The following is a 23,406-nucleotide window of genomic DNA, read 5'->3' on the forward strand; positions in this document are numbered from 1 at the left end:
TTTAAAAGGTCATATAGTATGTTTTAGTTCCCTGTGTAAAAGGCAGTGGTTTTACCATTGGGAAGGGGCATAACAAAGTCTGGGCTAAAAAGAGATTGCAGGAAACAAATTGTCAAATTCTATTGCTCTAGACTTGAGGTGGGTTTGCTTATTTTCTCTGTTAATAAAGCACAAGATTAAAACAAGTTTGTCTCAGCCGGGAAATCCGGACAACACCAGCTTTACATTAACACCATTTTCAAGTGAACAGAGATTTGGGTGGCGCAATATGTCAACTTTACGCTTGGCTGCACATTAAAATAAAAATAAAATTGCACATTTTAAAATTATTTTTTCCATATTATCCTGTCAAACTAGTTCATGTTAACAACTAACATTATACAGCAAATGACTCACATCTTAGCAAACATGGGAACAGAGGTGTCTTTAGTTTTGGTGTCTTTATGCTAATGAAACAGGGCTTCACTAGTGAGTACAAGTACACTTTATGGAAAAAAAGTATTGGGACACCTACTCTTTACACCTATAGTAGCTTTTATGACATCCCATTCTAAATCCATATCCCCACCCTCCACCCAGACTCGTCCAGCAGACTGACAGATAGAGAAGCGTGATTCATCACTCTGCAGAATACCTTTCCACAGCTACTGAGTCCAGTTGCGGCGTTCTTTACAGCCAATGTTTGTCTATCAAGACTGCAAGCCTATGTGTTTAATTGTATCCACCTGTTAGGAATGGGTGGGGCTGAAACACCAGAATTCAATAATTTGGAGGGGTGTCTCAATACCTTTTTCCATATACTATAGCTCAATCTCACTTCCTAAATCAAACATTTTTGTATATGGAGTAGAGAACAATCAATAAACAAAGTTTATTATATTAAAGTATATATTTTAATAAAATATATTTAAAAAATAGTTATTAATATGTGATTCAATTAATTACTGATGCTTCAAAAGAATCAGTTCACTAAACTTGTCACGATTGACCTCTCCCACTCCTCGATGTGCTTTTGTTTTGATTCCTTCCCGGTCCTGCCCCCTTGTTTCCAGACTCCGCCCTTGATTGCTCCCACCTGTTTTCCACCTGTGTCTTGTGAACCATTGAATTTAAGCCCTGTGTTTTCCCCTGTGTGTTTGCTGGTCTTTGTTTAATATGTATTGTTTGGTCTCTGTATGGTTTTGTTTCTTCTGCCTTCCGTTGTTTGATTAGTCTGTGTTTATTTCATTATATCTGTCCCTCCTGCTCTCCGTGTTGGCTGTCTGACACTGAACCGTCTCGACCCTGATTTTGGATTTGCCCATAATAAATCTCGCTTTTCTCCGCTATGCATCAGCCTCCTCCTCGCTCCTCGTTACAAAACTGAAGAAAACTTCCCCTCACTGAAATAGAACGTTACCAACTACCAACATAATCAAGAAGAGACAATGGATTCAACCAGACACGTTTTATTTTCCAATGGATGGAAGCCCATTTTTGTTGTTTAATAGCTTTAATAGTTTAGACTGGAATTATTAAGTATATAACAAAGAAAACAATGAGAAAAATAATTCTTATAGAAAAAGAACCTTTTTCAAGGTAAGGCATTTTAGTTTTACACACTCCGTTTGCCAAGATACTACTGAATCATTTCTTAAGGTAGATATGTAATGTATATAAAGGAATCTAAGCAATCCCTCCACAGTTTTTGAAGGATTTTGGGCCAGTGCATTGGGATTGCCGCCACAAAGGCTCTTTGGTTCATGAACCTTTGTGATAGATATGAAATTTTGGAACATTTCTTACCACAACCTATATATCTCATGACCAAATTTTCCAAGGTCTTTGGAACAAAAACCCAACAAAATCATAGATCCATCACCATATTTGGTGGTACATATACAGTGGGGATTATGTTGTTTTCTGAATGACAGATTGTTGCCAATGATCAGTTGTTGCCAAACATTTATGCCAAATTCATTACAGATGTTTATTGCTAAAAAGCTCATATTTGATTCATCATACCATAAAACCCAGTTTCAGTCAAAGACTGAAGTGTTGTTAAGCATTTGTGTTAGTGGTTTGATGACCTTATAAGCTTTTCAAATAATTGCTATATATATATATATATATATATATATATATATATATATATATATATATATATATATATTATATAAATTATATATATATATAATTTATGAATATAACAATTTTTTCTCTTCTGCTAAGGTATATTCACAGAAAAGTAAAAAAAACAAATTTTCTCCGCTCTAAAAAGTTTTTCCATAGTCTGTTTTGCTCACATTTATCTTCTCAAGGGTGCCAACAATTCTAGAGGGCACTTTATACTTAAGTATGTTTGTTAAAGGCAGAATATGCACCCTGGTGTCTGCACATTTAAGATACCAAGTTTAACATTTAGGACATTACGCTTGTAAGGCAGTTAGCTTTGGGGACTTTTTAATTGCTTCCACAAGAGGTAAATATTTGCTTTTGAGAACTGAAGCTGAGGCTTTGGCATAAATGAGACATTTCAAGCAGCTCAACACTGAGGCAATCACATGAAGAACCACAAATTCAAATAACTATGAGATTTCTTTCTGTCAAATATGGAAATTTGATTTCCTGGGGGCCACTGGATAAGTTTTGCGTGGTTTGGATGGAAAAAAATACCTCAATGAATTATTCATTAATACACAATATTATTATTCAAGGGAAAAACATAAAATTCTTCATTCATCTGAAAAGCATGACATGAAATAAAATGCATTAAGTACGGAGTGGTCTGTGCTTCATTAAATGTTTGCCTTTGAACCTTAAGGCTGACCAGATCAGTTTTACAATTAGCACATTACCTCCTAGGGTGCTGTCTATTGTAACTTACAGTGCAGGATCCTGTTTCATGCTGTCCTAACACAATACGTCACACTGGTTTCCACTTTCTGCTGAAGTTACAAGCTGTTTTAGTGTACATTAGAGGCATCTCAAAGACATGCTATTCACTCGTGTATCTCCACAATCATCTATTCATTGAGAATCATGGCATTTTAAATAAAAAAGGCTGATTCATTGTACTGTAAACATAAAATGACTTCCCTCTTGTAGCTGTCAGTTAGTGCATGCACATGTACAGTATGATCTAAAGCAGCAGTTTTGGAAGTTCTCTCCCTTTTTATTCAAGTTCATTGCATTTGCTCCTCAGAGAGATACAGTATTGAAGCTTGAAGTGCTCTCTTTCAATTTAGGTCAATTCACTGACCTACTTTGGACCCAACGATTGTAATTACACATGGCAATGCTAAGACCTCACTCATTTGGGGCTTTGTGAGTGTTTTTGCCAGACTGTGCACATGCCAACACATATCCATGTACAAATTAGTTCAAATTCACAGATTTATGTCTAGGCTATCACTATAAACAGCATGTTGAGGTTTCCAAGATGCTTGATGGTGGAGGGGATATAAGTAATCTGACCAGGTTAATTTATAGACAGACAATACTTCAATAATGGTAGTGCACAAGGAGTAGCTTTGAGAACAAAAACCTGAATGCTGGGATCAAACCGCCCCAAGCTTTTCTCACAGATGTGTCTGTAATTTTCTCAGTGTAATCTTCACCTTGTTCCACAGGCAGCCATATTTATCTGAGAGCTCTTGCTGCTTTCCATTGACAGACACCCTGACAGAAATCCTGACAGCAAAACGACTTTGCAGCAGCAGAGGGAAACTCTACCTCTACAACAAATAATACAACAAATCAGTCATTTCAGAAAATGAAGAAGACTTTGTTCTGGAGAACATAACAAACATTTATTTCAACACCAAAACACCACACTGTTTTTTTCCACGGACCCCATTTTGTATGTAGACCTGGCACAAGTGAAGCAGAGGAAGAGCCTAAAGCTTTAACCTTGAGCCAGATCGGTGTAATGGACACGGCTGGATTCATTCCCATACACGGCTATCCTAATAAACTTTCCTGATGAGAAGCAAACACAGTACTTCAGGCCAGTGCCCTACAGCTGTCTCAGAACACAGCATGCTCGATGCATTCCTCAAAACAGATGTACACAATTTAAATGCCTATTTGGCATGTTGAGGTTGCTACTCTGATGAACAAAGATCTACATTAAAGTAAGACATCAACAAAGATTGTCAACCAGTAATCATGTCCAGTATTAACAGCGACACATCCTGCAGTTATGTTAACATATCATTTACAAAAAGAGAACAAAATAAATGTGCTGATTATCAAATCACCATCATGCAGATGCTCTACCTGTGCTGACACAGTATATGTGGTATAGAAGAATACAGGCTGATATAGAAATACTATAGTAAACCACAGGCTACTTTCTTTAAAATACCCTTTGGCACATTTATATACACTTTATAAAAAGTCATACAGCAAAATCAGTGTCAAAGAAAAATTATTCATTTTTGTGTCTATTAAAATAAAGATTAGATTCTATTTCATTAACAGTTTATATGACACCACATTTGGTAAATCTAAAAATAGGTAACATGTTTGTATTTTCTCTATTTCTCATCCTAAAATTGACCATGTGGAAATTCTAAGTAAACATACATACACTTGGGATGAACGAAGAGCTACAGTGCAGTTCAATTATCAACAATAGACACAGTCTGAATGCTTAACAGATCCCACAAGAACTAGGATGACAGTGGCATAAAGGAAATATTTATGGTGTACACTGGAAGTTTAAGAAACAAAGGGCAGAGAAAGGGAGTGTACACTTTCTCCCCCATTACTCTGCCTTACTTTGTCCACTCAAGTGCAAAATATACAAGGAGTGAACAGAGCAGCTGGAGGCTCGGGCAGCAACTCAGCTTACAGTAGCAGCAGACTGTGTCACCGAGTGCCCTGCTCTACCATACATACTAAAGGAAGACGGTGACCCATTTACACCTTCATTTACCACAGAACATAATGCATGCTGCCTCTTTCACCTGAGCAAGAGACAGGGACTATTTACTAAATCATTCAGTACAGCAGGACGAAGCATTTCTGTGCTGCTGAGAGGAAGAGACACAAATCAAGTAAGTTAATTATGAAGTCCTGCTGAAAGAACACAGTTTGAAAAAAGAGCAAATCCTTTGTATTGCAAGTAGGAGGATATAGTGCATGGTACTTTAAGACTATATTATTAGCTACAGAGAATGTTTTAAGCACTTATGGTCATCAAAAGCTTCAATAACGCAAGTTTCTGAAGAGTATAGGAATACAACATCATTTCCCTTGGTTTTCAAGAGCCAGCTTGGATAGATTTCCTTTCATACTAACTTACAGCTTTTTACATTTTTTAGATAGGGCAGCACCAATTTAATGGTATATTTATTTTACAAAAAATAAGGGCTACTATAATCATTGAAAAATTACCTTTAGAAATGTGAAACATGAGATGCTTACAGTGTTTCAGTTAAGACTTGGCACTAGGTCAACTTCACAGTGTGTCACATATAGGGCTGGGTATCGAAATGCAATACTTTTATGGTACTGCACACCAAGTATCAAAAAATATCATGTTGTTCGATACTAAATTTCAATACCTAAATATACGAAAATCTAGACTTGTGATTCTCTGTCTATATTCTGCAAGCATGTTATACATGTCAGCACAACTTTATTAGTCTGTTATCCATTGTGGTCAGTAAATCAGTATTGAAGCAAAGTATTGGTATCAAAAAATGTAAAAAGATACCCAGCCCTAGTCACATATAATTTTTTGATATGCTACAATATACTTCCTCACTGTTGCAAGCATCAATAGCTTCTAAACAGTTCTACATTTGTGCTTTTGTGTCACTGTGGCTACTTCATAAACCAGTGAAACACCTCATGCATGGTAAGAAACAGTGAGAGCCATCAAAATAATGTAGGTTATTTAGAGTGCAAAGTAGAAAAACAAAACAAATATGTCTGGATAAATACAGTGAATCCCACAGCGTGATGCACGTGAGGTTTGACATCTGATCAATCCTCTCATAATAAACAGTGAAAATACTGGCTGGCTACTCTTTAAAAGCTGGGGTGGTGGAGGTGCCTTTGTAGAAAATGTTTCTAGTGTTGTCAGGGCTGTTCCCTCTTTCAGGGATCAGGATCATATTGCTTTTGCTTTTCCTGTTCAGGGTTGAGTCCCGGCTCTCTGGGCCACTATCGGTGCTCTCCATGGGGGTCACCCGGATAGTGGAGATGGCCTGATGATATTGCTGGTCCCCCACTGCGTTGGCTACAGAGGAAACAGTGGAGACGGTAGGGACGGTTGGCACGGTGACAGGGATTGGGGCACTGGAATTGCTTCTTTTTCTGTCTGTGGAACCGTAGCCGTCCCTAAAAGACTCTGAACTTTCAGAGTCCCGGTTTAGATCATTAAGCTCAAAGGACTGCCTCAAGCTGCTCTGAGACTTCCAGGTCCAGGAGCCGCTGCCATCAGTGGAATGTGCATGCACCAGGGGTCGCCCATTCTCTGGGTGAGCTTCTACTCTCACTATAGCCCCTGTAGAGCCTTGGCTGGTGGCCCCTGAGCCTGTCTCCTCCGTCAGGCTCTTGTATCGGTGTAGAGGTACAGTGGAGCTGGTGTGGCTGCTGCTCTCAGAGCTGGGAGAGCCTGTGGGCAGCAGACCTTGCTGCTTTGACATGGCAATGACTTGCATGATTCGTGGCTGTCCATTGACATTAGTCCTTACAGGTGCTGGCCCACTCTTCTCCATGCTCTTTAGCCACTTGTCCCGTACATTGCCGCCAGGTGAGCTGCCCATACATTCCTGAGTCTCCTCTGGGATGTGCACCAGCTGAGAAGACCCTGGCCTGGACTGGAGGGATATTCTAGCACCTCCAGCAATGCCACTGGGATTGTTGGGTAATGTAGTACTTCCTGTGGCCAGTTTGAGGCATGGAGCTCCAGGACCCTGGTGTTCCCCATTGACGCCAACAGCATAAGGCTCAGAGCTCGAGCGAGTCTCTATGCTGCTGGTGGGTGAATGGCCTGGCCCATTCTCCATGGCCTGCAGGGAGAGCTTTCGATTCTCGTTCTTACTTTTCCACTGTGACAGAAGCTGTTTGGACCGGCTGGAGTCCATGGAGGAATGGATGGTGGCTGTGCGCCGGGCATCATCTATGGCTGGTGAGTGAATCCTCGGCAGAGTGTTGAAGGTCACCATGCTCTCCTTGACTGCAGGGCTGCAGGGGGTGATGACCTCCACATCTGCACTGGATCTTTTGAGGTTGGTGAGGGAGTTAGTCTGCCGGGCTTGCAGATTCCGGTGCAGGATTCCCTCCGAGTGGGAAGAGGAGAGGCCGTCACTACTGCTGCAACTTTTAGCAGGCAGGTGGTGGCCAACCCTCTGACCCAGATCAGTCATGGATTGGACAGGATCCCTCACCTGGGGTTCACTGCTGTGCTTCTCCTCACTGGGCTGGAAATTCCCCACAGCGTACAAACCCTGCAATGGTCAGGGAGGCGAATGAATCAGATAAAAATGCCAGCTGCCCTTTACGTTGTGTAAGAACATTTCTTGACAAATGAACAACAGAAATGGACCTGAAATGGTTTATTATTTCACATTAACCATTGACAATATTTTCCTCTTCTACTGTAAACAATGAAATGCAAAGCCACGAAGAAATTTATGTCTTTCACTTAATTATACACATAACTCACCAAGTAAACAGCAATGCCCCCTCCAAGGAGGAATCCTAGGTAGACATCAATGGCATGGTTCTTGTACTGGATTATACGTGTCAGGCCACACATGATGGCACTGATGATGAACGAGAAAACTAGCAAGGGCTTCAGCAGCTTAGATGAGTCTGTTAGAGTGCTGTTGAAGTACATCTATGAAGGAACAAATACACTTTCAACAAATGCATTCTTAACCTTGTCTTGCTAACAGTGCTATCAGTGGTGATATGCAACAGAACAGTCACTTTTGGGTCCTTATAAGATATATATAAATATACACTATATTTCCAGAACTATTCACTCACCCATCCAGATCACTTAATTCAGGTGTTCCAATCACTTCCATGGCCACAGATGTATAAAACCAAGCACCTAGGCATTCAGAATGCTTCTACAAACCTTTGTGAAAGAATGGGTCACTCTCAGGAACTCAGTGAATTCCAGCGTGGTACCGTGATAGGATGTCACCTGTGCAACAAGTCCAGCCATGAAATTTCCTTGCTACTAAATATTCCACAGTCATCTGTGGTATTATAAGTGGAAGCTATTAGGAGCAAGAGCAACTCAGCCACAAAGTGGTAGGCCATGTAAAATGAAAGAGCAGTGTCAGCAGATGCTGAGGCGCATAGTGCGCAGAGGTCACCAATTTTCTGCCGAGTCAATCACTACAGACCTCCAAACTTCATGTGGCCTTCAGATTAGCTCAAGAACAGTGCGTAGAGAGCTTCATGGAATAAGTTTCCATGGCCCAGCAGCTGCATCCAAACCTTACATCTCCAAGCACAATGCAAAGCATCGAATGCACTGGTGCGGAAGAACTTGATTGGCCTGCAGAATCCTGACCTCAACCCGATAGAACACCTTTGGGATGAATTAGAACTGAGACTGCGAGCCAGGCCTTCTTATCCAACATCAGTGTCTGACCTCACAAATGCCCTTCTGAAAGAATGGTCAAAAATTCCCATAAACACACTCCTAAACCTTGTGGAAAGCCTTCATAGAAGAATTGAAACTGTTATAGCTGCAAAGGGTGGGCCGACATCATGTTAAACCCTATGGATTAAGAATGGGATCTCACTCAATTTCATATGCATGTGAAGGCAGATGAGCGAATACTTTTGGCAATATAGTGTATATGTATATAAGTAACCATGTTGACAAGGCCTTTAATTGGTATAGAACATTGAAGAAGCCTTTACAAATTCTTCACACTCACAAATTCTGTTTTCAACATGGTTATTTAGGGAAGCAAGAGTGGTTATTTTATGGTATCACTTAAAGAACATTCTTTTTTTAAGTTTGTGTGTCTGAGAAACAAAGCCTGAATATATACAACCCCAATTCCAATGAAGTTGGGACATTGTGTAAAACATAAATAAAAACAGAATACGATGATTTGCAAATCCTTTTCAACCTATATTTAATTGAATACACTACAAAGACAAGACATTTAATAATTAACGGCTAAACTTTATTGTTTTTTGCAAATATTCACTCATTTTGAATTTGATGCCTGCAACACATTCCAAAGAAGTTGGGACAGGGGCATGTTTACCACTGTGTTACATCACCTTTCCTTTTAACAACTCTCAATAAGCGTTTGGGAATTGAGGACACTAATTGTTTAAGCTTTGTAGATGGAATTCTTTCCCATTCTTGCTTGATGTACAACTTCATTTGTTCAATAGTCCGGGGTCTCCGTTGTCGTATTTTGCGCTTCATAATGTGCCACAGATTTTCAATGGTCTGGACTGCAGGCAGGCGAGTCTAGTACCCGCACTCTTTTACTACGAAGCCACGCTGTTGTAACACGTGCAGAATGTGCTTTAACATGGTCTTGCTGAAATAAGCAGGGACGTCCCTGAAAAAGACATTGCTTGGATGGCAGCATATTTTGCTCCAAAACCTGTATGTAACTTTCAGCATTAATGGTGCCTTCACAGATGTGCAAGTTACCCATGCCATGGGCACTAACACACCTCCATACCATCAGAGATGCTGGCTGTTGGACTTTGCGCTGATAACAATCTGGACAGTCCTTGTCCCAGAAACAATTTGAAATGTGGACTCGTCAGACCACAGGACACTTTTCCACTCTGCGTCAGTCCATCTCAGATGAGCTCTGGCCCAGAGAAGCTGGCGGTGTTTCTGGGTGTTGTTGATTTATGGCTTTCACTTTGCATGGCAGAGTTTTAACTTGCACTTGTAGATGGAGCGACGAACTGTGTTCACTGACAGTGGTTTTCTGAAGTGTTCCTGAGCCCATGTGGTAATATCCGTTACAGAATGATGTGGGTTTTTAATGCAGTGCCCCCTGAGGGATCGAAGGTCACGGGCATTCAATGTTGGTTTTCTGCCTTGCCGCTTACTTGCAGAGATTTCTCCAGATTCTCTGAATCTTTTGATGATATTATGGACTGTAGATGATGAAATCCCTAAATTCCTTGCAATTGCACATTGAGAAACGTTGTTCTTAAACTGTTGGACTATTTGCTCACACAGTTGTTCACAAAGTGGTGAACCTCGCCCCATCCTTGCTTGTGAACGACTGAGCCTTTCAGGGATGCTCCCTTTATATCCAATCATGACACTTGCCTGTTTACAATTAACCTGTTCACCTGTGGAATGCTCCAAACAGGTGTTTTTTGAGCATTCCTCAACTTTCCCAGTCTTTTGTTGCCCCGTCCCAATTTCTTTGGAACGTGTTGCAGGCATCAAATTCAAAATGAGTGAATATTTGCAAAAAGTTGGGTGGGTTAAGGTAAATGCATGTAAGTAAAAGAAAGCAGAAAATACCTCATAGGTCAACAAAAAACAACAAAAGCTGTAACTTCAGACTTGGTGCTCTAACACAATGGGCATTAATGAGTAATATTTGTTTATTTGAGCTTGAGCTATTTCTATTGTCAGTTGAGAGTTGCTAAATATTAACAGCTGGGTAGCAAGATAGCTAGTCAGTCAATTTGGCCACCTGCAGTTTAATAGAGACAATTAAATTGTTAACTGCAATTATTTATATAGCAATTTAACATCAGTTAAAATGTCATGATTCTGACACGCCTTGATGATGAACTAAGACTAAACAGAGCTCTTTATTATCTAACAATAAACTAAATTTGTCATAGGCCATAAAAACAGACTAATGGATAATCTTTAGATATTTGTATGACTAATGATATGGAACAGAAACATCTGTTTCATCCTATCTCATGACAGTTTTGACACTTATTGTTGTAAGTAGAACTCAGCCTTATGCAGTAATTGGGACTGTTCCAAGATGCATGAGTCAGTGTCCTACTCACAGAGTCACTTCATTAAAACTGCATATTTATCCTCAGCATGAGCACATACACATACCCACACCTGCTACTCCAGGATGCCACTGACTTGACAAGCTACTGTACAGGACATCAAGAATGGGATTCTGAAGATACTTCATATTTTTGTAAAGGTTATTTTTTCTAAATTACTTTTTCCTCAAGTAACATTAATGAAGTTCATTAACACCTTTCCAAAGTTATAGTTATTATAAAACTGGTACTTGAGGCTGGTACTTACACATTAAAGCTACATGCATGGCTTTGGTGCAGCAGACTAAACTTGATATAAAAAGCTTTCATGTGAGGAGGCTGAATTTAGGAATTAGTGGGTAGTGCAGAGAAGACACTGTACACTGTGTGGGTGAGACACACACTACTTACTGAGATGTAGACGGCAGCAAAAGATGCTAATGTGGCATGTTGAGAAGGAAAGGATTTTCTGAAAAATGAGTAAAACTCAAATCAGAATGCATACTATTATACTTTTTTATCAAAAAACAAGTTCTCTATTCAACATAACATCTCGAATGACTTAATAGTGATAATCCACTGTATAAGCTACTATAAGGAACTTTGAGCAATTACCAGTCAGCAAAAAATTGGCTTTGTTTTTGGTTATTTTTTACAGAAAATTTTATGTTTGGCTTCTGTTGTTCACCATGTAGAAAAGAGAAAAAAAAAAACATTCCAGCACAGAGAATATGGACTATTTCAGCAGCTGTTGTGTGATCCGATTGAGATGTGACAGTGAAAAGGGGGCACTGCACATGCCTACAGCTACTGCCATTTTGGGTGTTTCCCATGCCAGCCTGAATTTAATGGTCTGTTTCCTCGATCTGGTTGGAGGACAAATAAAGCTGCTCAGGCTGTTCATTATGTGCTTCATGAGTGAGACACCAGAGCAGTCTCACTTATAGATAGAGCAGATATAACTCTCACAAATGCACTCACTCTGGCTGCAAGCACCCTGCAAAAAGATGTCCTGTATTTCAGCATTTCTGCTGCCTAAAACCTGAAGCTTAAGGAGTGAGAAATAATGTATTTTTCAGACTCTCTGGGATGCAGCGGGATGCCAGTAGGCTTACTGTGCAATATGATCCACTCAATCATCTTTATAAAAGGTCTGTTCAGCTAAAGTGTTTCGTTCAGAAGCTTTGCTTGTTTTGCCGGTGTGTAGTATCTACACTGAGTTCTTCATTTCAACTGTAGATACATTTTCCACTGTTTCATTATTTACTGAATCCACACAGCAGCTGGAAGATGCACAGCGCCGTCACTTCCACAGAAACTGGCCTCATTAAAGTAAACATCAAAAGCCTGTCTCTTAATCTACAACTGCTATTCTTAGAATCCAGAATAGCCTGACTCTTGTCTGTGCAGACTCTTGAAATTCCTAGCTCACTAGTATAAACGCAACATAGGAAATCTTGTGTTCAAACATCCAGTCTGTGGAAAGCTCCAGCACACTTTACTCTGTCAGCTGAGATAATATTTAGGTCATTTTCATGCCAGATTCTGCTTGCTTTCAAAACTTTTGTCTGTCATGCTGAGGAACTGTACTTTGCCTCAGTTTCCAAGTATTCTGTCTAGCATCAAAGAAGGCTGCAAATTTTTCACATGAAAAAACAGGCAAAGGTGATATCTGCTAAGAAGCACATGACTGAGCCATTACATTAGTATTACCAGAGTAGGTTCTGTAACGTTATTAGTTAGGGATTTGACAAGATGATTCGTACAGGATAAATTAGCCTGAACTGAAATGCCTTAGCCTAGATGTACATTTCAGTGTTATTCATCAGGTGTAATACTCAATAATAGCTGATGATTCAGTGGTTTAACTTATAAAAGTAGGTAAAACCTGTTTGCCTTAAAATGTTGAGGTTATTACGTTTTAAATAATATGTTAAAGGTCTCATATGGTACGTTTTTCTTGTATGTTAACAGGCTGAAGATTTTCAACAAATGAGCACTATTAACACTCTAGTAGCCTTTAATACTTAATAAGAGCAGTGATTCTCATCAATGACATGGTGGGACCTTGTTTTGTATTTAATCTTGTGCTAGTCTTACCTGCTGGCATTGATGATGGCAGTGTCAGCACCAGAGCAGATGTCCTCCAGGATAAAGGAGCTCTCATCGCAGGAGCTGTTCAGGTGGGTGTAGTTAGGTTTGCAGACAGTGAGGAAGTAGGGTGCCGGATAACCCGTCGACAGTTGGATAATGTTAGTTATCAGAGCGGTGGCACAGAGGCCAAACACATGAACCCCTACAAGAACACAGGAAAAATTAAATTAACATCACGGGTGATATTACACTAAAAATGAATCACAGGTGTCATGGTGCGCTCACTGTATCCAGTTCATGGAATCATAACTATGGAAATGAGCCACAGTAGAGTTGAAGTAACCTACCCACAAACCTGACGGCACGGCGGACGTAAGAGTTGAAGTTGCAGCCGGCTGCATTGATGTCGGCCTCAGCTCCAGGGCCGCTCTGAGTTCTGGACAGACAGCAGAACAGAATGCCTTCTCCGATCATTATCTGCAGACAGAGGAGACACAGAGTAAGAGGTGCAGAAAGCCAGCAGACAGCAGAGACAGAGATCAAACACCCCTCTGTGGAACTCCACTTAGCTTCCCTCTCTTTCTGTTATATTCCTGCAGAATAGCTTCTCTTTGAACTTGATTCAGTGTAGGGACTAAAGACAAGCCCAAATCTGCAAAACAAAGTCTTGTTTGGACATTTATTCGTTCATAAAATTGGTAACACTTTATTTGGATGGTCCACTATAGATTCTTTGTAAATGTTCAGTATATCTTTAAGTAACATTCAACTAAATGTTAAATGCAACTGATTGTGAAGTTAAATGTTACTTGACTTGCCACACACATAATACCTGCTCTGTGGTGGTCCTGTTGAGGTCCTCGTACCTGATGAACAGGGTAAAAGGTTGAATAACTTAACCTTAAAACTTAAAATTAACATAAAAACAATGATGAACCGTCAAACGGGAGCAAATATAAAGTCTTAAAAATTATACAAAAAAACTCCACAGTATCAACAAAGAATGTCCACAGAGTCCACTGTCCTGTGTGTAGGGCAGTGATGTTATCCACTATGCTACTCAGTCATCATGAATAACTGAGTTATAACATTTCAAGAAGTGAAAAAATTAATGCTGATTTTTTGCAGTACTAAATAACTTGTTTTCAGGAATTATTAGCACCCCTTAATGCTCAACATTATGCTTGGTAGTTGTTCAGAACAGCCTCACATTTCTAACCATGGTTTTTAGGAGTGGCCAACATAATATTTTATTGTTGTCATGAGAAATTGTGTCACACTGCCAAGTAATCGAGCCCTATTACTGATGATTCCTGAAGACAACAGTCACTAGTCAAATTGCTTAGGTCACTGCTTACAGTCTGGCACTAGTTATGCTGAATGTAGTCTCTGTAGAGCATATAGACACAGCAGCTGGCACTTCTACGTTCTTATAGACTAGACTGCCTTGGTTGCCAAGGGAGAAGTTTAAATCCCGGCAGGACTGTGTGTTTGATGTGAGCGTCGCTCCGCACGCTGGCCTGGCAGGTGAAGTCCTAAGGATATAGGCCGACCGTTGGCTTGATGACGTGCCATGCTGTGAGCTGAATGTGAGCCCAGAGAGCATGCAGATCACAGCACACAGCTCCATCTGACTGACTCTAGCCCTCCAATTACAGCTACACAGACTCTCCTCTACACCGTGACAATTGGCAAAGCCACAGGAGTCCCCAGAGCCTGCAGTCACTTCCTCCCTGACACTAAATCTGGCCTGTTAGGTAAACAGATTTTAGAAAAAAATGAGCTGAGCAAAAAGAGAGACCGTCTTTGTAGATAATTTACAAACAAAAGATTACCATTTACAAAGATGTATATGTAATGTACAGATTTGTTATGATTAGATTTGTTACAGTTAAATATGTTCTAGTCAAAATATCATAATATGAACATATTACTCTCTACACACTTAAAATGATGGGTCTTCAGGGGTTCATTAGTAAAGAAAAAGATATATAGAGCCAAAATCACTCAAAGAACAAAAGGAACACTCAAAGGAAGATGTACTACAGATGGTTCTTTACAGAACTTATTTTTGGAAAGGGTTGTCTATAGCACCAAAAAGGGTACTTCTATTGTAACAAGTCTAACATTGTAACAATAGAAAAATCCTTTTTGGTGCTATATAGAACCCTTTTCAGAAAGGCCTAAATAAAACCATCTACAGCACATACTCCATCAGTCTAAAGATCCCTTTCATGATGCAAAGAACCCTTTAATAATGAAAAGTGTTCTTTGAATATTCATGATTCTACATTGAATAATTTTCTTTACTAAAGAACTACTAGCTACTGTGGTACACTTATCTCCCTACAAGCTTAATACATAGCTAGTACCATAGTACATTACCCCTTTTTTCTTTTCAAATACTGAATCTGAAATCTTGAGTATCAATGCACTAACCCTATATACCGTAAAAACGATTACTTAAACTGAGCTATTTATAATGAATGAAGTGACTTCACATGTCCATCTTAAAGGATCATGCTCAAACCGTTCAAAATTAAACTTCTCTACAGAAAAAATAAGAGGTTTATATTACCCGAAAACATGATGTTTACAAGACCAAGTGTACACAGTCTTTTTCAGACTAGATTTGCTACAGAACCAGATGGATTTTTTTCCTTTGATAGCCCATCCACCATTTTCTGCTGGTTATGGGATTGGTGCCATCTCTAATAATATAGCTAATAGTTGTACTGTAAATATAATTTGTGGGAATCATGATCATGAGATCAGTTTCATTGGTACTGCTTTAAAATAAGTGAGAATGTTCATATTTAAAAAGAATGAGTTATTCTCTGGTTCCAAATTACACAGAAAACAAAACTGACAAAGTAAAACAATTTTTCAGCATATGACAAAAACAGATTACGATGTTTTCAAATCTGTTTTTCAGAATTACATGGGAAAAAATAACAGCCTACTGCAGTCTTCTTAGCTGTTGAGACTTGTGGCAATGCTCTTCATCATTCACTGCTGAACAGAGAAGAACACTGCACCCAACAAATTAACAGTGGAGTCTTTTTATAGTTCAAACTTCAAACCCATTTAGCCATCCTGTCATTTCCCTATGAACAGACTAATATGCCTCGAGAACTCAACAAGCCGAGTGTGAAACAATCACCACATTTCTGCCTGAGTGATCTGCAGGACTTGATACCATAAATCCACAATAATAGGCTTGTGTAACACAGCCCACCAGAAATGACACTGCCTGGTTTGAGACTTGGCAGTTCACTTGTGCTTCCCCAGCTGTTTACAAGAGAGGGGATTCATACACAGTTCCAGTGGTTCTTAGAAGAACAGTCAAGTGACTGACACTGATGTTGCATTATCACCCAGTGATGCTAAGAAATGATTGGTCCAAAGGCAGTGATGAGCTTTGCTATGTGAATTCTATAGTGTGGAAAAAGAAAAGAAAAGTAGGACCCAATAAGTAAGAACTGGGTAAAAGTCAGTTGCTCAAAGTGAAAGACTTATTTCCTTCAATGAAACACATTTGAATGCCAGTAGTGTAAGATGCTTTAGCCAAAATGTATAAAATGTCTGTTGTATTGAAGCATAACGCATTACAATCCCAGGTTTATTATATCCTAAGGCTTGTTATTCATTAACCACACAGAAAATACTGCAAATTTACTGCAACTTAAGTCACAGAAGTGACGAATGCAAGCCTGGACCTACTGGCACCTACAGGCCATTAAAAAGGTTAAACACATTAACTAGTGTAGAACAGTAACTAGTTGACTCCACACAGTATACTCACAACTACAGCTCCATGATCAAACGTGCAAAGAAATGACATTGTTACGCATAGAAGCTGACATTTCAATGTTACATGCTATATCTGAGGACTGACAAAAATTATCCCAGATTGCATGTTAGTGACTCATCAGAACATCTGACACACAACGGAACATTTCTGTGATCTGTTAGAGAGCTAATTTGCATACTGAGCAAATGGAGAAGGCGATACTGCACTAACAATTAATAGATGATAAATTATGCAGCAGCCCTACCAACAAAACTGTTCAGGCAGACACACTGTTGACAGGTCTAATGTCTAGTCCCCCTATTGCATCCAGCATAAAATACAGCCCAGTGTTGATTTCTGTGCAAATGTATTATCTGGACGTAATTGACCACTAAACTGCAATCAGAACTCCCCTTGGCAAGGACAGAATTTTTCTTCAAAGTCAAATTGCTTTCTAGGAGATGACAACATGCAAATGACAGACTCCTGAAATGACTCAGAACCTTCTTCTCTAATTTCCACTTTGCCAGAATACATTCATTGCACCATCAATGAGTCACCTGTAGTTGGTAATAACATCTAGTAGGGAGGAATCACATAAGGAAAAACAGAGCCATCTCCACTCTAGGAGTTTTTTTTCCCTTTCACCAAAAAGGTTAAAGGCAATCATGTCAGAACACAGTACAGTACAGTACCCTCAGGAACCGCAATCCATATAAATGGAACACAGATGCATACCACTGTACTTCACCTGGATTTATCTTTATAATTCAATTTAATGACCGAACACATGTTGCTTTACAATAGCTACGTTTTCATTCTGTGTAAACTGCAAATGCTCGTTTCCAATAACCTGATATTAAGTGATAAAAATGCTTAAATCCTGAAAAAAATATTAGTAAAAATAATATTTTAATTCCTTTTGACATGTTTCTATCTCTAGTTTCACATTGCAACTTGTGTACCTTTGGCCTCCCTGACTGATAAATAAACTTTCTCTGCCTTCTTTCTCACATTTCTCTACCATATCCATCTGCCATAAGTCTCTCCGGGTGCTTTCCATTTAGAAAGCCTACAGCCTTTTCTAGACACCTACATCGTCAAATCTTTGAAGTGTTAAAACATTTCCCATTGAAATCTTTGGGCTGAAAACATAGCTAATGAAATGCCCAATCTGACAAACACATTCCATCATCAAATAATACAGCTATAATAATAAATATAATAATAATAATAAATTCCTGAGCAAATAAAAAAGTCTAGCACGGTGCCATTGTGTCCTTTGCTATTCTGAACAAGACAAGGTTATTTGTCCTGATTTTAAATATCCTATAATGAGCATTGCTTTGGGCAATAGCTCCACTCAGCTGAACCAACACAGTGACACAAGCATGAGGACATTTTACAGTACCAGTAAAATAGTAGATGTGCCCTGATAGGGAATACTAGCTATGTGTTTGTGTCTCACTGACCGTTATGGCAGGTGCAGCGAAGGCCAAGCTGAGGAGCATGAGGAAGGGAATGACCTCATGCGTGGGCTCAATGTATGGCAAACTCAGACTGCGGTCATGGCAAGCAAACCCCCAGTGCACCGGTTTGAAGATGTCTGTCCACTCTAGGAAGTAAAGGCTCACCACAGATGAGACCAGGATTGGAAGCTGGAATAAAATAGTGAAATGAACATAATAAGCAGAAATTCCATCAACAACATCTCTTCTAAAATATAACAAGGGTAATTTGTTAGTTCCCAAGGATGCAAGTACCATGTCAGCCACTACACTGAAACCAGTAGAGAATTGGCTGCTCTCAAGGAAGCAAGACACTTGCTCATTAGAAGAAACTCTAAAAGGATTTGCCTGTAACGCATTGGTTTATCTATGTAAGAATGCATCAACTTACTGGCCTCTTACTGCCATAATCAAACACACAAATAATAGCTCCTATACACAGCTAAGCAATTATCTTTAAGTACTCAGGGAGCATGTTCTCTTTGGGAACTCATTCTTCACAGGACTACAAATCCTAATAATATTATAACTAAATAAAGTGAGACAGACGCTATCAATGTATTGTGAAAACCATATATGAGGAGTGAGAAGGTACCTGATAAGACAAAATAAAGGAGCACTGAAAGTGAATTAGGATCATAATATGTGGCAACTGATCAGACCTAGAAAACCCACAATGGCAACCAACTGAGAAGATTGTATGGCTAAAATGAGATGACTAAGTAGAGGGCTTTTAAAACCACCTTATGCATTATGTATCCATATGCACTACAACATGTGGTAAGAGAAGATTCAAGGATGTCGCCTGGCACTGTGAAGAGCCCTTGTGTAGCTTAACACACTGAAATGTCCTGTCTAAGTGACACTGTGGCATGTGGTCTGAATTTGGCCAGTGGCGTCTTCACACAAAATCATTTTACATTCAAGCTTAAATGGGCAGCCTTGAAAAGAGAATGTGCTGAAACCCTACTGTTAGCAGAACAGAAGGACATCTCCTGATGTCAAAGCAATGAAGTGCCTCCTGCTGAGCTGAGGAGGGTTTACAGATTCACTGCTGAATTCAAACACACTCCCAGACACACTGTACCACAAGAAATCGCACAAATGTTAGAGTAAAAAAATAAAAAAAAAGGAGTATGCTATTTAATGTGGTTGTGTATTTAATTAGACAAAAAATGACAGCTGTCAATTCCAACTGTGTTAAGAATTCATGTTATGCCATTAATAAAGGCTTAAAACTCCATTAGGGACAGTGGACAGTGACTGAAGTCTGGGGTATCTGTGGAATGGTAATAATAGAGATTTGCAATAATATCAGAATCATTTTGGTATCAGTAGACAATTGCTTAAAAAAGATCACATTTTAAATTTCTCCAGGAATCTCTAATCCCAGTTTCTACATTTTATAAACATTTATGTTTGAGCAGATGCGGTTCTGAGCAAATGTCGAAGACAAACACTTCATTTATTTAATTTACTGTCAATCTAGGAATAGCATAGGGAAGAAGAAGGGAAAATAAGATTCAAAAACTGGAGTTCAAAAATTATTAAAGGATATAGAAAAATGGGACTTCATTCAAGCTCCACTCAGATCACAAAGCATCCACCAGTGTTTCTGTCCTTCCTTTCACTAAGACAACACTATGATGATGAGTCTGAAGGGATGTGTAGATGTCAAGAAGCTGATAATGAGAAAGAAAAGGGAATAGACAAAAAGAAAGGATGTTGCAAAACACCAGACCTGTTGGTATTGTCAGAAGAATGGACTGACCACCGCAGGGTCCAGACCAAAACATCACTGAATGTGTTTGGGATTTCTTTAATCTTTATAAGCGGAGAATGTAACCAACATCTAAGACTGAACTTTGGAGATATGGAAAAATATTCTTGCAGATTTCCTTGAAAAATTAAAAGCAAGTCTCCTAAAAAGAATGGAAGCTACAATAAAGGGATGGACACACTAAATTCTGAAAAAGTTGATATTATATTTGTGTGTGTATATATATATATATATATATATATATATATATATATATATGTTTGTTGGGGTTTCTGTATAATTATCTGTTAAGCATAGTTTTTTATGCTGAATAATGAATAACTTGTACTTAATATCTGTTTTACTGGAAATAAATGAAGAATGGTCTCTCACTATTCCACAGTTCTGCATGTACATAAAAAATATCTGTTCTCAGCCACAATTCCCATTTGTGCATCCATAATTAAGTGGAATGCTTTATAGAGCACTGAAAACATCAACCCAAAATGTAAAGGGGTCACAGGTGGGTTATCACTGGGTAGAAGATTCTCGATTGTACTGCTATGCTGTTCACATAGTTCACATCTCTCTTACTCCCCCTCTCTTTACACATACACATGTTGAGAAGGAAATATAGGTCAGTGGAACCACCTTGACTACACTAAAACTTAGCTGAATCAGCAAACAGAGGCAGATGCTGGCTGTAGCATTGTGCATATCAAGCAGTAGTGAGCTGCAAGGCCTCTTATAGCTGCATAATATACCCTCCAAGCCATACTCCATTAGCTGATTAAGGCAGAAAAACAGTCACAATACAGTCATCACACAGTACAGCAAGACAAACCACAGAATTCTATGGCATAAGCCATAGCATCTTCAGTGCTCCTGGAAATAAATGGAACAAAACCATGTTGTAGTTCAAACACAGTGCTGTTCTTAATGTCAAACTATTTGGCACACTCAAAGAGAGGCAAGCACTGTTAGGGTTAAGCAGGGATGCAATTTCAGCGACACAAAGTCCAATCTAGAGAGGCAGATTAAAAATGGCTCTTGTGCTTGGAAATGGCCTCCTAAGCTTATTCAAGTGTAGCGCACGTCAAATGAGCAACAGAAAGAATTGGAAATAGAAGGTGATACTGAAGTTTAAATAATGAATGCATACAAATGGAGGCCAGATCATTTTTTGTTGGATATATTTAGAAGCTCAAAGCGCGGGAGATACCTCAGCAAGCATTGCTGACAATGAATGCCTACAAACCAACTCATTACAGAGTAAAAATTCAGCTTAGCTTATTACTTAGCATCTTTGGGAGGTGACAGTCAGAGATGTAAGTGGTCACATGAGAAAGGGGTTCCATCGCAAAAACACAGGGTTTAGGGAGCACTAAAACCTTCTGTTGAGGGCAGCTTTTTGATGAGTCTGCATAATATAGCAACCTGCCATTTTCTCTTACCATCAAAAAAAATACCATCAAAAAAAATCTGTGAAATTCATGTCCATTTACATGAGAGTGCTGGCACAGGCCACTGCCTTTAATGTGTTTAATACTCCTTATGCCTCTATTCTGTATGTTCCACTGCACCATATATGCTCTATTTCCTTAGTAGGTCAGATGGATGAGGACTGTACAGATGAAGACTGCACCTCCAGCAAAGCACTGGCTAATACACCCAAGAGGAACAAGTGTTACTATAGTGATAGTAAGCCTACTCATCCCATTATAGAGCAGACTCTGCCATGTATCAGAGCATGACATCATAGTGTCTCAGTGACCACATCTATGCCTTAACGTCAAAGTGCCCCTTCCTTCTAGTTAAGATATGCTGCTATGCAGTAAATAAAAGGGCAATTTTTTTTTTAGTCTGACAACAAAGCCTCAGTGCACATTGACCAAGTGAGGCAAACATGAGGCGGCTGGGGTTCAGGATAAAGACTCTGACCCACTTTAATTAAAAACGAGAGACCTCATTACTTTTTTATCCATCTTATCTTGAGCCCTTCAGGCACCACTGCATTTGATGCCAAAGTTGACTTATTTGAATAAGCCTGTTCTCACAGAAAACGTTCATGGAAAAATAACGATACGGCATGCTTGTTCATGAGTAACTTTTGCTCCCAAACTGTCTCACCGCCTGTAATGCAAGGTGAATACTGATGTATGTGACTCATTTTGCTTTCAGTTTTTCAAAGCTTTCAAAGCGCCCAACTCTGTGGGGAACCAAGCTGCACAGTCCAAAGCTGCCAAAAAGAAAATAATCTCATTTCAGAGCAAAACAGAAACGGGATCATTGCAGATTGCTTTACAGCAGGCTTTGAAGGTAGATATTTCCAAAAGCCCCCCTCCCCCCTTTATACAACATATAAAAATATGTTAAAAAAATATGTTACAGAAATGTGACAACTAAAATAATGAATGCACACCTATCGATTTTCCTGAAAAAGGCTCCACTGTAGAAACAGCCCGTCTGAGTCTAATGACACTATATTGCAATAGGAGAAGCAGATGGAAGTCATAGTTTTTTGGTATCATAATAACCAAAGAAGCCATTCACTGTAGTCTCCCTCAGTGAAAAGCCAGTCATAACAGAAGACCAACGGGAACCCACCTCAACGAAATAGAAGCACGGCAGCAAAGTAACGCTGTCCTTAGTCATCCTCTCCTTCAGTCTTTCTCGCGCAGACATGGCTCTTGCTTTCCTTCACCCCAGTCCGAGAAGAATCCCGGCTAACTTGTAGCCTTTTAATGCACCGCGACCACCTTCCCCACACGACTCGAGGAGACTGAAACAGCTGCCGCTCGCTCCATAAGGATGGAGGGACCTAAATGACAGCGACCACTAGAAAGTCTCCACCTTTTACGATACGTATGGGCATCGCCGAGCAGCGCTTACAGTCTCATTTGCACAATACAGGCGCCAAAATGCCGGAGGAGGAAAACTGATTTATGGGGTACAGAGCGGCTCCCTCGTGCTGATGCGCAAGCGCAGGTCAACTACGGCGCGTCCGATCTCACGTTATCAATATGTGGAATGGACACTGATATATACTGAATAAACTTTGATATATATTGAATGAAAGTCGCTGTTGAAGGGTTGAGGATGGCCAATAAAAACTGGGCATCAATAAATGGGCATTAACAAACTCCAGGTGGAGCTTTCTGGAGAATTCTGATAAAGTGACCAGTATGTATACACAGTGATCCCTTGGACAGAGTGATCTGAGAGTGGCTGATATATAATGTGAAGCTACAGATGGGTGGAGCTTCAATATGTATGTA

The 23,406-nt window shown here is 39.5% G+C and overlaps 1 protein-coding gene across 1 annotated transcript; it reads right to left on the reverse strand.

Moving 5' to 3' along the window:
• Positions 1–3,769: 3,769 nt before the first annotated feature.
• On the reverse strand, positions 3,770–23,120 carry LOC108428979 (2-lysophosphatidate phosphatase PLPPR4). The gene is made up of 7 exons (XM_017700389.2): positions 22,736–23,120; positions 18,334–18,519; positions 13,416–13,545; positions 13,075–13,270; positions 11,386–11,443; positions 7,664–7,837; positions 3,770–7,445 (listed from the first exon to the last, which is right to left on the reverse strand). Exons 1-7 carry the CDS (start codon positions 22,811–22,813, stop codon positions 6,015–6,017), a joined length of 2,253 nt encoding a protein of 750 aa, XP_017555878.1. The 5' UTR covers positions 22,814–23,120; the 3' UTR covers positions 3,770–6,014.
• Positions 23,121–23,406: the final 286 nt, after the last annotated feature.

This window comes from Pygocentrus nattereri, chromosome 3 (genome assembly GCF_015220715.1).
Source record: "Pygocentrus nattereri isolate fPygNat1 chromosome 3, fPygNat1.pri, whole genome shotgun sequence".
Classification (NCBI taxonomy): Eukaryota; Metazoa; Chordata; class Actinopteri; order Characiformes; family Serrasalmidae; genus Pygocentrus; species Pygocentrus nattereri.